This window comes from Aotus nancymaae, unplaced genomic scaffold (genome assembly GCF_030222135.1).
Source record: "Aotus nancymaae isolate 86718 unplaced genomic scaffold, 86718_ANA_hifiasm-v0.15.2.pri h1tg000076l, whole genome shotgun sequence".
In the NCBI taxonomy this organism is placed as follows: domain Eukaryota; kingdom Metazoa; phylum Chordata; class Mammalia; order Primates; family Aotidae; genus Aotus; species Aotus nancymaae.
In genome coordinates, this window is record NW_026988491.1 from 3,930,479 (window position 1) to 3,944,424 (window position 13,946).

Consider the following 13,946-nt stretch of genomic DNA (forward strand, 5'->3'; position numbering starts at 1 on the left):
GCACTTTGGGAGGCCGAGGCCGGTGTATCATCTGAGATTGGGAGTTCAAGACTAGCCTGACCAACATGGAGAAAATACAAAATTCTGGGTGTGGTAGCACATGCCTGTAATCCCAGATACTTAGGAGGCTGAAGCAGAAGAATTGCTTGAATCTGGCAGACAGAGGTTAATGTGAGCCAAGATAGTGCCATTGCACTCCAGCTTGGACAACAAAAGCAAAACTCGCTTCTAAAAAAAAAAAAAATATAAATATATATATATATATATATATATATATATATATATATATATATATGTAGGGACAGGGTTTCGCTATGTTGCCAAGGCTGTGAAAACTTTCTAGTATGAAATTTTATTTCAAGATTCTGGAAGATATTTATAAATAGATAAGGTAGATTTATTTGTATTCACATATTATATTGAGAGGTAAAATGCTTTACATCACCAAAGTATAATAGAGTATATTCTATTGATATTGGAAGTGAAATCCATCAAGGTGCTTTGGTTAATAAGGGAAATGTTTTTCTTAGAGTTCTGCTGAGTCTGTGACTTCTGACTATTTGAATGAGTCCATTCTTTAACTGAGGTTTAATCTCTCTCTACATATTATAGACCTGAATGCTGATAGGTTAATGGACTTTTTTTTTTTCTCAAAAAGTATCTTTTGGGCTTCAGTTTGATGGTTGTGATACTAGAAAGGGGTCGTTCTCTAGTCCCCAAAAGAAGGTTCTTGGATCTTTCATAAGAAAGAATTCAGGGGCTGGCTCAGTGGCTCACGCCTGTAATCCCAGCACTTTGGGAGGCTGAGGCAGGCGAATCACTTGAGGTCAGGAGTTTGAGACCAGCCTGGCCAATATGGTGAAACCCCATCTCTACTAAAAATACAAAAATTAGCCGGGCATGGTGGTGGGTGCCTATTATCCCAGCTACTCGGGAGGCTGAGGCAGGAGAATCGCTTGAACCTGGGAGGTGGAGGTTGCAGTGAGCTGAGATTGCACCATGCACTCCAGGCTGGGTGATAGAGCGGGACTCATATAAAAAAAAAAAAAGAGAGAATTCCAGGCGAGTCCATAGAGTAAAGTGAAAGCGAGTTTATTAGAGAAGTAAATGAACGAAAGAATGACTACTCCAGGCCGGGCGCGGTGGCTCAAGCCTGTAATCCCAGCACTTTGGGAGGCCGAGGCGGGTGGATCACGAGGTCAAGAGATCGAGACCATCCTGGTCAACACGGTGAAACCCCGTCTCTACTAATACAAAAAAAATTAGCTGGGCATGGTGGCGGGTGCCTGTAATCCCAGCTACTCAGGAGGCTGAGGCAGGAGAATTGCCTGAACCCAGGAGGCGGAGATTGCGGTGAGCCGAGATCGCGCCATTGCACTCCAGCCTGGGTAACAAGATTGCGAAACTCCGTCTCAAAAAAAAAAAAAAAAAAAAAAGAATGACTACTCCATAGGTCCATAGGCAGAACAGCCCCAGGGACTGCTGGTCGGCTACTTTTATGGTTATTTCTTGACCATAGGCTAAACAAGGGGTAGATTATTCATGACCTTTTGGGGAAACGGGTGAGGAGTTCCCGGAACTGAGACTGAGGATTCCTTTTTCTTTTATTTTCTTCTTTTTTTGAGACGAAGTGTTGCTCTGTCTCCCAGGCTGGAGTGCAGTGACGCGATGTCGGCTCACTACAACCTCCGCCTCCCGGATTCAAGCAATTCTCCTGCCTCCGCCTCCCGGATTCAAGCAATTCTCCCAATAGCTGGGACTACAGGCGCCCACCACCATGCCCGGCTAATTTGTATTTTTAGTAGAGGGGGTGGGGGTTTCACTGGGTTAGCCAGGATGGTCTGGATCTCCTGACTTTGTGATCCGCCCGCCTCGGCCTCCCAAAGTGCTGGGATTACCGGCATGAGCCACCACGCCCGGCCCAGGTTCCTCTTTTTTTGGACCATATAGGGAACTTCTGGATGTTGCTGTGGCATTTGTAAACTGTCATGGTGCTTGTAGGAGTGTCTTTTGGCATGCTAGTATATTATAATTAGTGTGTAATGAGCAGTGAAGATGACCAGAGGTCGCTTTTGTCAGCATCTTGGTTTTGAGGGGGTTTGGCTGGCTTCTTTACCGCATCTTGTTTTATCAGCAGAGGCTTTGTGACCTGTGTCTTGTGCTGACCTCCTATCTCATCCTGTGACTAAGAATGCCTAAAGTGGGGATGTAGCCTAGCAAGTCTCAGCCTCGTTTTACCCATCTGCTATTCAACATGGAGTTGCTCTGATTCAAATGCCTCTGACTATTGTATGGGTTTATAACATGGTAAATGATAAATAAAAATTCCTCAAGCACTAATGCGTATTCATGATGACTGTTCCTGGCAAAAACACACATGCTTCACAGTGACAAGCATGGCATGTTTTCCAGTGGGTCCTGCCTGGGTAGGAGTGGAGCATATTCAAGATGAGAGCCAGATGGGAAAAGAGTGCTACCCAAGCCACTGCATTCTGGACCTTCTCTGCCTTCGTAATTATTTCTTTTTTGAATTTTTATTTAACAAATAAGGTCCCCTCTCTGAAGCATTTTCATGGTTCTTCTGAATTCAAACATCTGGTTTTATGTTTACTGTAAGTTCAGTTTTTCTTGGAATGGTCTTTTAAGTAATTAAATATTTCATCTCTTGGTAGAGATAAATGGGAGATTCAAATAGAAGACCTCAAGTCCCCTTCCAAAAGTATAAATTCTTTAGTTAAAGTAACTTTGAGAGGCATGGCCTTTCCTTCCATACTGTTTTGAAGGACACCGTCTCCTTAAAAGGAAAAGAAGATCTAAAAGGTATTTTAATGAAAAGCTAATACTTAAGACATTATAGTGATTTTTGTTGTAGTAATTCCACTTTGGGCAAAAGTGCAGCTTGTTCTATGGTCATTTGGCACTGTTAATACACAATCCAAGAACATGATAATGAATGTCAATTTTTACTTTAGATGACTAACTTTATGGCTGAATTTGTTTATAGTTCTTGAAAAAAGGCTAAGGTAGATTAATTTCAAAATAACATGTTAGTAACTATTTTCAAGATGTTCTTTGAAAATTTTTTATTATGGGAAACTTAGGACACAAATAGAGAAGAGAATGTAAGGAAGTCTCACGTATCTGTCTCCCGACCTCCACGATTATTAACCATGGCTAATGTTGTTTCCCCTATACCCTCTTCATTCTCCTGACTATATTATTTTGTAACCAATTTGAGATATGTCACCTCATCTGTAAACATTTTAGTATGTATCTCTAAATGCTAAGGATTCCTTTCAAAAGCGTAGTAACAGTACCACTATTACACCTAAAATAAACCCAGTAATTCCTTAATGCCATCAATTACCCAGTCAATGTTCAAATTTTCCTGGTTGTCTTACTAGTATTTTTTACACTTTAGTCAGGATCTAACAGGATATATTTAGATAATATGAGTCCTAAATTTCTATTAACCCTTAGATTTCCTCTTTTTTCTTTTCTTGCATTTTACTTATTGAAGACGTAATTTCTTTTTTTTTTTTTGAGACGGAGTTTCGCTCTTGTTACCCAGGCTGGAGTGCCATGGCGCGATCTCGGCTCACTGCAACCTCCGCCTCCTGGGTTCAGGAAATTCTCCTGCCTCAGCCTCCTGAGTAGCTGGGATTAGAGGCATGCGCCACTGTGCCCAGCTAATTTTTTGTATTTTTAGTAGACATGGGGTTTCACCATGTTGGCCAGGATGGTCTCGATCTCTTGACCTCATGATCCACCCGCCTCGGCCTCCCAAAGTGCTGGGATTACAGGCGTGAGCCACCGCGCCCGGCAAAGATGTAGTTTCTTTTAAGCAAGAAGAATGCCTCAGTAGGCTGGGCACAATAGCTCTTGCCTGTAATTCTAGCACTTTGAGAGGCAGAGGCAGGTGGATAGAGTGAGACCAGGGGTTCAAGATCGGCCTAGACAACATAGATCTCATATCTACAAAAAATTTAAAAATTAGCCAGGTGTGGTGCCACATGCCTGTAGTGCCAGCTGTATGGGAGGCTGAAATGGGAGGATCACTTGAACCTGGGAGGTAGATGCTGGCCACGGTGAGCCAGGATTGCTCCACTGTACTCCAGCCTGTGTGACAGAGCAACACCCTGCCTAAGTGCCTCTCAGAGGGAAGACCCACATGGGAGGTGAGTTTGTTTGTTTGTTTACCATAGAATTCTTACTTCCATTAGAGAAACATAAAATGAGACAATTTTAAGCCTGGAAGAGATTTTTAGCCATTAGTTCTTTCCAGTCATATCACCTCAGACTTTTGAACTTGAGTTTCATTTTGTTAGATCTTGAACTTGAAATTGTAGACATTTACAGTGAAGGGACATTGAGATAATCTGGCTCAACCCTCCTAATTTCACAGATGAGGAAATCAAGGAAGAAACTGAGGCCCAATGACATGTCTGGGTGGTTTGTTCAAACCATAATGTCAGCTGCTTCTCTGATATATTTCCCCTTTATTGCACTGATTTCTCCATACGTACTATGTGTGTACGGGGTTGTTTTTTCCCTAAACTGTCCTCTTTGTAGTCTAGATCTGATGACATTCCTCTATGTAATTGTAGAAATCACTGGTCTTGGAGAGCCATTTTTGAAGATGGGAGTGTGTCCTCTCATATCCTCAATGGTTTTGGGTTGGAAAAAACTGGGAACCCCTGCCTTCCCAGGGCCACATGCCCCTTTACTACAGGGTTTCACATAACTGAAGTAAGCTTTTCCATAGTGCTTTTGAGTATCTGAGGGCAAAGGGTAGTCTGTCCAGGAGCTTTGAAGTGGTGCAAGTTCCCACTGGGCACCAATCTGTATTTGAAACCCAACAGGGCAACAGGTGTGTTCTGTGAATATTTGACAACACTGTCATGTTGCCCTCTCTCTATATATATTTTTTGAGATAAGAGTCTCACTCCATCATGCAGGTTGGAGTGCATGACCATGGCTTACTGCAGCTTTAACTTCCTGGGCTCAACTGATCCTCCCACCTCAGCTTCCCAAATAACTAGGATTACAAGCACACACCACCATACCCAGCAAATTTTTAACTTTTATTTTTATTTGTAGAGATGGGGTCTCCCTATGTTGATCTCAAACTCCTGGGCTCAACTGATCCTCTTGCCTTTGCCTCCCAAAGTTCTGGGATAGGCATGAGTCATACCTTCTAAATATTAAAAAAAAAAAAAAAAAAAAAAAAAAAAAGCATTTCCACCTAACCCTTAGATTTCTGTAATCTATCTACCTACCAAGTTTCATAGACATTTTTTAAAGAACAGGATATTCTCATTGGAATGTGTTATCTGCTGTCTTGCTTTTAAGATGCTGTAATTGAATTTAATGTGTATTGATTCATGTTGATTTCAAGCCAGGCTAAAACCAGCCAGATTCTTCCAACATAAGATCAGTAGAAGTGCTAAGTGGTCCCACAGAGAACAAAATTCTCTCATAGAATTTTGAGAGAACAGAGACTTAACTTTGGTGGATAAAAAAAAAAGCAATGACTCTCACAAGCATTGTTAATAGAGATCTAACTAGTAATTCTACCAGAAAACCAGGAATATTCTAGATTCAATATGAGAAAAGTGTTATATTTCTCAGTAGTGTGGTTTGGGATAAATTAAGAATTAACTAGTTATAGAGCTTTATAGAAAGCATATTCTTCAGCTTTATTAAATCTTACCAAAGATTAGGATGTCTTTTAGATTAACTGCTGTTTTCCTACCACTATCTTATACATGACAAGTTATTATTATTATTATTATCATTATTATTTTGAGACAGAGTTTCGCTTTTGTTGCCCAGGCTGGAGTCCAATGGTGCGATCTTGGCTGACTGCAACCTCCGCCTCCTGGGTTTGAGTGATTCTCCTGCCTCAGCCTCCCAAGTAGCTGGGATTACAGGCATGTGCCACCATACCTGGCTACTTTTATATATATATATATATATATATATATATATATATATATATATTTTTTTTTTTTTTTTTTTTTTTTTTGAGACGGAGTTTCGCTCTTGTTACCCAGGCTGGAGTGCAATGGCACGATCTCGGCTCACTGCAACCTCCGCCTCCTGGGTTCAAGCAATTCTCCTGCCTCAGCCTCCTGAGTAGCTGGGATTACAGGCACGCGCCACCATGCCCAGCTAATTTTTTTGTATTTTTAGTAGAGACAGGGTTTCACCATGCTGACCAGGATGGTCTCTATCTCTTGACCTAGTGATCCACCCGCCTCGGCCTCCCAAAGTGCTGGGATTACAGGTGTGAGCCACCGCGCCCGGCACTTTTATATTTTTAGTAGAGATGGGGTTTTAACCATGTTGGTTAGGCTGGTCTCGAACTCCCGACCTCAGGTGATCCACCCACTTCGGCCTCCCAAAGTGCTGGGATTACAGGCATGAGCCACCCTGCTTGGCAACTGTTAATTATTTTAAAAGAATACCTTGTAGTTTAAGCATCAACTTTAAAGCTGCAGAGCAGGTATTATACAACCTGGCAGTTTTTTCTGGGACTCTATTAACTTGTATTTTTTTCACTTATGATTAGTATAAACATTCAATTATGTGATTTTAGTAGCATAAATAAATGAAGATGTATTTTTATAATATTTATAGCTGAAATTTTGATTAAGAAAAACCTACTTGCTCCTCTGTATCTTTTTCCTTTACTGCTTATCCACTGAATGCTCGGATTCAACACAGGAGTCAAACCATATACCATATATATATGTTCCATCTTGATGGTAGCCTAACTTTTTTTTTTTTTTTTCCCCGAGATGAAGTCTTGCTCTGTTGCTCAGGCTGGAGTGCAGTGGCGTGATCTCGGCTCACTGCAACCTTCACCTTCTGGGTTCAAGTGATTCTCCTGTCTGAGCCTCCCAAGTAGGTGGGATTACAGGCATCCACTACCACACCCAGCTAATTTTTTTTTTTTTTTGTCTTTTTAGTAGAGACAGGGTTTCACCATGTTGGCCAGGCTGGTCTTGAACTCCTGACCTTGTGATCCACCCGCCTTGGCCTCCCAAAGTGCTGGGATTTCAGGTGCGAGCCACTGCGCCTGGCTGATGGTAGCCTAACTTTAAACAGAACTGTAGTAGGGTGATGTGCTCGTATAGTCATGTTATATTGCCTTTTATAACTAATTATTTTGTGGACCAGAATAACGTACGTTCACACGTATATATTTTGCGATGGGGTCTCACTGTGTCACCCAGGGCATAGTGCAGTAGTGTGATCTTGGCTCACTGCAACCTTCGCCTCCCAGGCTCAAGTGATCCTCCTACCTCAGTCTTTTAAGTAGTTGCAACCACAAGTGCACGCTGCCATGCTTGGATAATTTTGTATTTTTGGTAGAGATAGAGTTTCGCCATGTTGCCCAGGCTGGTCTCGAACTCTTAAGCTCAAGTGGTCTGCCCGCCTAGGCCTCTCGAAGTGCTGGGATCACAGGCGTGAGCGACCATGCCTGGCCTCAGAATAACCTATATTATCATGATGCTTATAATATTTCTAAGCTTATATAAAGTTTGATTATTTTTATACCTTTACGATTGTACAATAATAATTTTTGGATACCTACCATGTACTGAGTACTTTACTTACACACCTTCCAATTCTTCTAACTGCCCTGAGCTGTAGATAATCAAATCCCTCATTTTACAAGTCAGGAAACTGAGGCTCAAAGAAATTAGGCAGGTGCTTGTAGCTTGTAAACTGATAAGCTGGGGTCTGGCTCTAGAACATATGCTTTCTGCACTGTACCACATTGTTGCTAGAGGTTGTGTGTGATAAAGAAAAACAAATTACTGAAAGAGCTTTCCTAGCTTTTCTCCTACCTCACAGGCTGTACTTTCTCAGTCATCATTGCGAAGTGTGATATGTTGGAGGACCCCAGGGCTCAGCCCCAGATGTCAGGGCTGATACACACAGTATCCTATTCTCTCTACACATAAGTGCTGGGGACCATATTTCTAGCTTTAGCCTCAGCATTTTTTTCTCAACTCCAGACTCATGTAGCCATTTGCTTACTCCACATCTCCACTCAGTTTTCTGAAGATGTCAAGCTTAACCTATCCAAAACCAAACTGTTGATTCTATCCCAAAACACTCTGACCTTCCTGAGCCCTCCCTATTATAGTAAATGGTATCACTTCTCACCTGGTTGCTCAGGCCCCTTTGGTGTTCTGTGTGACCCCTCTGTCTCTCAGACCCTGTATCCAAACCCCCAGCAAATACTTTTGCCACTACCTTCAAAATATGTCTGGAATCTATCTACTTCTCACCACCCCACAGCTGCCAACCTAGTCCAGGCCATGCTTCTTTCTAGCCCATCCTTCTACAGTAACTACCTACTTTTCTCCCTGCCTAGTTCCTATCAATGGTTTTTCCTCCACCCAACAGCTAGTCAATTCTATTAAAAGATAAGTCACAAAAATAAATAAATAAAAATAAAAGATAAGTCACATCATGTCATTCCCCTGCTCAAAGCCCTCCAGTGGCTTCCCCTTACACTTACAAAAAAAGCCAAAATCTCATTTATCTAACCCTCAAGATCTTACACATCCTGGCCTTGCCTGCCCTTTCCTACTCATTCTTCTACTTCAGTCAGATTAGAGGAGCAGCTTTGTAGCTCCCCAAACCTGCCAAGCATATTGCCATTTGCAGGGGCTTCGCATTTGCTGGACCCTCTGCCAGTTACAAACCTCCCACCTCATTCACTGGGTTTGCTTCCTCCCTTCATCCACATCTCTGCTCACTAGGCCTTCTCTGACCCACTCTAAGAGAGAACCCTCCCCATTCCATATCCCTCCCTTTACTCTGCTTCATTCCTCCTAATAGCACTTATCACTATCTGATGTTAATTTTGATCAGTTTATTATAAGTATGTAAGCTCCATGAATACAAGATCTTCGTTCATCTCTGTAGCCCCAGTGCTGTCAACAGTGCCAGGCACATAGTATTGAATAAATATTTGCTGAACTAATTAATGAATAATTTCCTAGACATTAGATCTCTTGCCTTCACTCATTCTCTTTTCACTGAATACATAAACAGTTGGCCTGTTTGTGTGTGTGTGTGTGTGTGTGTGTGTGTGTGTGTGTTTCTTATTCGTTTAAGCCACTCCTTGCTTATTTAGCCAAAGCTTACATCAGTTTCATAGCAGTAGAAAATAAGGGAGGCTGGGAGCTAAATGACAGAACTTAGGAACACAAGGAAACAATAGACACTGGGGTCTACTTGAGGGTGGAGGGTGGGAGGAGGGAAAGCAGCAGGAAAGATAACTGTTGGGCACCTGGGTGATTAAATAATCTGTGCAACAAACCCCTGTGACACGAGTTTACCTATGTAACAAACCTTCACATGTATGCTGGAACCTAAAATAAAGTTAAAAAAAATTAATATAATCACTATAGAAAACAGTATGGAGGTTCCTCAAAAAAATTCAAAATAGAATGACCATATTCCAGCAATCTCAGTTCTAGGTATATATACAACGGAAATAAAATCACTATTTTGAAGAAAAAAAAATAAGGGAGGTAGGGTCTTATTTACCTAATACACATCCTAGTATCTGATGAAATCAAGATGCACAGATGACTTTAAATCCAGAGCATTTTGCAGGGTGTAGTGGCTCACGCCTATAATCCCAGCACTTTGGGAGGCCAAGGAGGGCAGATCACGAGATCAGGAGTTTGAGACCAGCCTGGCTAACATGGTGAAACCCTGTCTCTACTAAAAATACAAAAATTAGCTGGGCATGGTGGTGGGCCTCAGGAGGCTGAGGCAGGAGAATTGCTTGAACCTGGGAGGCAGAGGTTGCAGTGAGCTGAGACCACAATATTGGACAGCCTGGTGACAGAGTGAGACACTATCTCAAAACAAAAAAATCCAGAGCTTTCAGGTTTGTTTTCCTTGCTTTTCTCCACAATTGATAAGTACTGGGCAAGGCTGGTCAAAAAACAATCACAGAATGTGTTACACTGCCTCAGTTTCCCCAGTGTAACTGAGAACAAGATTGGGTCTAAGAGGAACAGACCCAAGCAAACAAGCCTGCACTTTCCCACTTCCACTCTCAGATGCCATCATGTCTTCATTCATAAAGACAGTCATGTGTGTGGATTCTTTTTATTACACATCTGCCACATTCTTTTGTATTACAAACCAAGTCATCCAAGTCTCAGGACCCCCTCCTGCCCCGCAGGTTGCTATGTATAGCTAAGACCTTCCATTGATATATTGAGTTGCATTTCTGGCTGCCGGATCACTCCTTACACTTTTTAAAACAATTTATTTTTATCCTATATATTTAAGGGGTACAATATGATGTTTTGCTATACAAGTTCTGATAGGAGAAAAAGATATATTAACACATAGCGATTAAAATTCTAGCAATTGGCATTTTAGAAAAAGACGTATTAAAACATAGCAATTAAAATTTAGCAGTTGGTTGGCTTGATATTCTTAGAATCATCTAGTCTGGCGGTTCTCAAACCTGATTACTTAACAGAACCACCTGAGCTCCTTTTCAAAAATACAGGTTTCAGGTCCTACTTTAGCTCTGGGGTTGGAATAGGGCTCTGGTGTGTCTGGTATCGTAGATCCCACACACATTCTCTGTCTCTCTCTCTCTGTCTCTCAGATCACATATATTCCTTGTGATAGTAAGTGTTGTGAAGCAAACAAGGGGTAGAAAAATAGGAGTAAAGATGATGGGAAGGGCTTTCCGAGGAGGTAGTATTTAGTCTGTGATGGGAAGTATTAGGGAAAGAACATTTTGGGCAGGAAATAGCGTAGTGTACTCACAGAATTAAAAGCAGACTAGTGCGTCTGGAGTACAGCAAGTGAGTAAGGGAAGAGCTCTGCTTCAGTGGGAGGAAGGGGCTGAGACTGCATCACAGAGGCCTTGCAAACACCGAGGAAGAGTTGGTTTTGTTCTGAGTGTCGTCATTCTCTTAAGAACTATGGGAAATGGACTGTAAGAGAACAGAAGTGGAAGCTGTGAGACCCAAACCATTCTCTGATGATAAAGGGAACTATACTGTTGGCATCAAAGATGGAGAGGAGAAGGCAGTTTCAGGGTATAAGTTTTAAGAAAGTCAACAGGACTTGCTGATGAATCGGAAGTGGAGTGAGGGAGATAATGGGGAAACAAGGATGATGCAAAAGGGGTTTCATAAGAGGCAGCATAGGGTGTGGTTGAGTGCTCAGTTCCCTCATCTGTAAAATGGGGTACTAAGGTACCTCTCTGGGTTGGTGGTAAGTTGACATTTGTAAAGCACTTAAACAGAGCTTGGCACATGGTAAAACACTGTGTAAATATTAGAAGTGATTTGGATGATGTTTATTCATCCAAGGTCGCACAGCTGGTCAGCAGCAGGTCCAGGACAAGAAACCATGACTTAGTCTCTTGGTTTAGTGCATTTTATGCTGCACTGAGCTGCCTCTTTCAATTACCTTTGAACTTATTTATGCAGACTCTTGGTTGAGGGTTTGGCCTCATGGTACATGAAGAGTTGCTCTTATCATAACACATGAGCTTTGCACCAGACATGATACATTGCTAGGGTTGGCCAGATGCGGTGGCTCACGCCTATAATCCCAGCACTTTGAGAGGCCAAGGTGGGCGAGTCATTTAAGGTCGGGAGTTTGAGACCAGCCTGGCCAATATGGCGAAACTCTATCTCTACTAAAAATACTGGCTGGGCATGGTGGCAGGTGCCTGTAACCCCAGCTACTAGGGAGGGTGAGGCAGGAGAATCTTGAACCGGGGAGGTGAAGGTTGCAGTGAGCTGAGATCACGCCACTACACTCCAGCCTGGGCAACAGGGCAAGACTCTCAAAAAATAAAAATAAAATAATAAATAATAAAAAAAAAAATTGCTAGGGTTTTTTGCATAGCTGGACATTCAGATTATTTTGGCTATCCATAAAATGGTGCCATTCCAGACAAAACACAGGGCCTGTATGGTCAGAGGAAGAGGGTACTAGAAGAAAGATGTTCTGTGGATAGTTTGAAGTGTTAAAAGAAATATCTTCCAGAATGTGCTCGTGTTGTTCACATGCTTAGAATAGAGTAGGCACATGGACAACACTAAGAGATGGCATTAAGAGTCCTTAATACCGGAAGTTAGAGGTCAGTGCATGCCAGGAGAAGGAAAGAAATACAGCTGAGAATGCTAGTATAAATCCCCCAGATTGTCAGTTTTCTAGTGATATATCTTTAAAAAGTGTTTGAAGTGCTTCTATCTGTCAGTTTCAACTAAGCTACTTTCTAAAAATTGTTCTTTGTACTGTGCTTGTCTCCTGAACCTCTTCAAGTTTAATGCATGCAATATGTGGGTGAAAATCCTATCAGCCTCAGTTCCTATCCCCCAAAGTCTGAGAAGCAGATTTTAGAAACACATTGTTGCACCTTCGAGGATTTGTCATTTTATTAAATTGGACCTGAGACGATTTTCATTGTGCCTTGTAGAAAGAATTTCAGAAAGAGGTGAGAGAAAATGCCAACTCAGCCCTTCCTCCCTCATGTTGACTGTCTGTTTTGTTGCACCTCTATCTCAAACAGCATAGGGAGGACTGTTCTTCATTACCAGGGAATGTGAGTCATTCCCAGATTTGTGTGATTGGGATTCCAAAGCATTGCTGTATCCGATGGTCTTATTAAATCCAAGTGTCAGTGCAGCTTTTCAGACTGTAGGGGAGAGCTCAGTTACAGCTGGTGACCTGGTTCTAGTTACCACACAGAGAAACTGGCGAGAGCAGTGACCCCCTCCGAGTACCCAGAATTCCACATGGATGGCTGTTACCAACTGTTCCCAGATTTGGGGGTTTCCTGGTTCACTTCATGGGCTTCAGTACACTTCAGCTCTCTGTTTAGATCCTAGTTGGGATCTGTATGCTTTACAGGAAAATGTTCTACTGTCTGTAGACAAGCTAGTGCCAAGATTAGCCTGGCTTTTTGAGGGTACCTAGTTCAGATTTATTTAGCCCCAGAAGTGTTAACTGCACTGTGTCCAGGATCTAGCAAGACATTATCCATTTCCAACTTGGTCCAAACAAAACAAAACATCAACCAAAGAGGGAGGAAACTATGAATGTTGCCAGAAAATTAGTTTGCTCTGTCTTTTCTTTCTCCTAGAGTGTTTCACAGCCAATGGTGCGGATTATAGGGGAACACAGAACTGGACAGCACTACAAGGCGGGAAGCCATGTCTGTTTTGGAACGAGACTTTCCAGCATCCATACAATACTCTGAAATACCCCAACGGGGAGGGGGGCCTGGGTGAGCACAACTATTGCAGGTAAGATGGGGCCACGCAGTACTTTAAAAAGACAGATTTATATCTGGTCTCTTCTTCGAACTCCTTTCATCCCAGCTCACAACTTGGGAAAGACTTTTGGTCACCTCAGAGACTTATTTTGTCAGCTTTTAAAATATTTCTCCCACACTTTACTCACACACACACACACACACACACAAACACAATTTGCCACTCTTTTCAACACTCTTTTCACTCATTAACATGCTTTAATGCTGGTTTTCAAAGCTCTGCTTTTCTGTCTGATCACTTCTTGTCTCTTTGGGAGGGTTTTCTCAGTTAGCCCTACCACCAGTGGACAATACACAGTTAGAAGAGCAGCCTACGCTACTGAGAATGTCATGGCCAAACAGCACCATCTGTGACCCAAGCCTCCTGCTTCTGAGCAAAGGAAGCTGCCTACATTATTCTACCTCCGGCCAGCCCAGGATAACCTTGCTCTGGGAACAGCTGTATCCATCAGATGTGTGTGCTGTTTACTTCCTTTTAGTAGACTAAGTGTTTCTTTGCTTTTCACCTCCTGTCTGATCCTAGCAGGGAATCTTAACTTGACATCCGTGGTACTTCAGATGTGTATTCACAATTCCTGGGGATGATCTATAG

The 13,946-nt window shown here is 42.2% G+C and overlaps 1 protein-coding gene across 2 annotated transcripts in view; it reads left to right on the forward strand.

The window, feature by feature from the left end:
* Positions 1-13,946, forward strand: part of KREMEN1 (kringle containing transmembrane protein 1) — a 70,137-nt gene that overhangs the window by 10,136 nt on the left and 46,055 nt on the right. For both annotated transcript variants that reach the window (XM_021666175.2, XM_064367877.1), the window contains exon 2: positions 13,163-13,325. In XM_021666175.2, the coding sequence (XP_021521850.2) occupies positions 13,163-13,325 (163 nt within the window). The remainder of the gene's footprint in view (positions 1-13,162; positions 13,326-13,946) is intronic.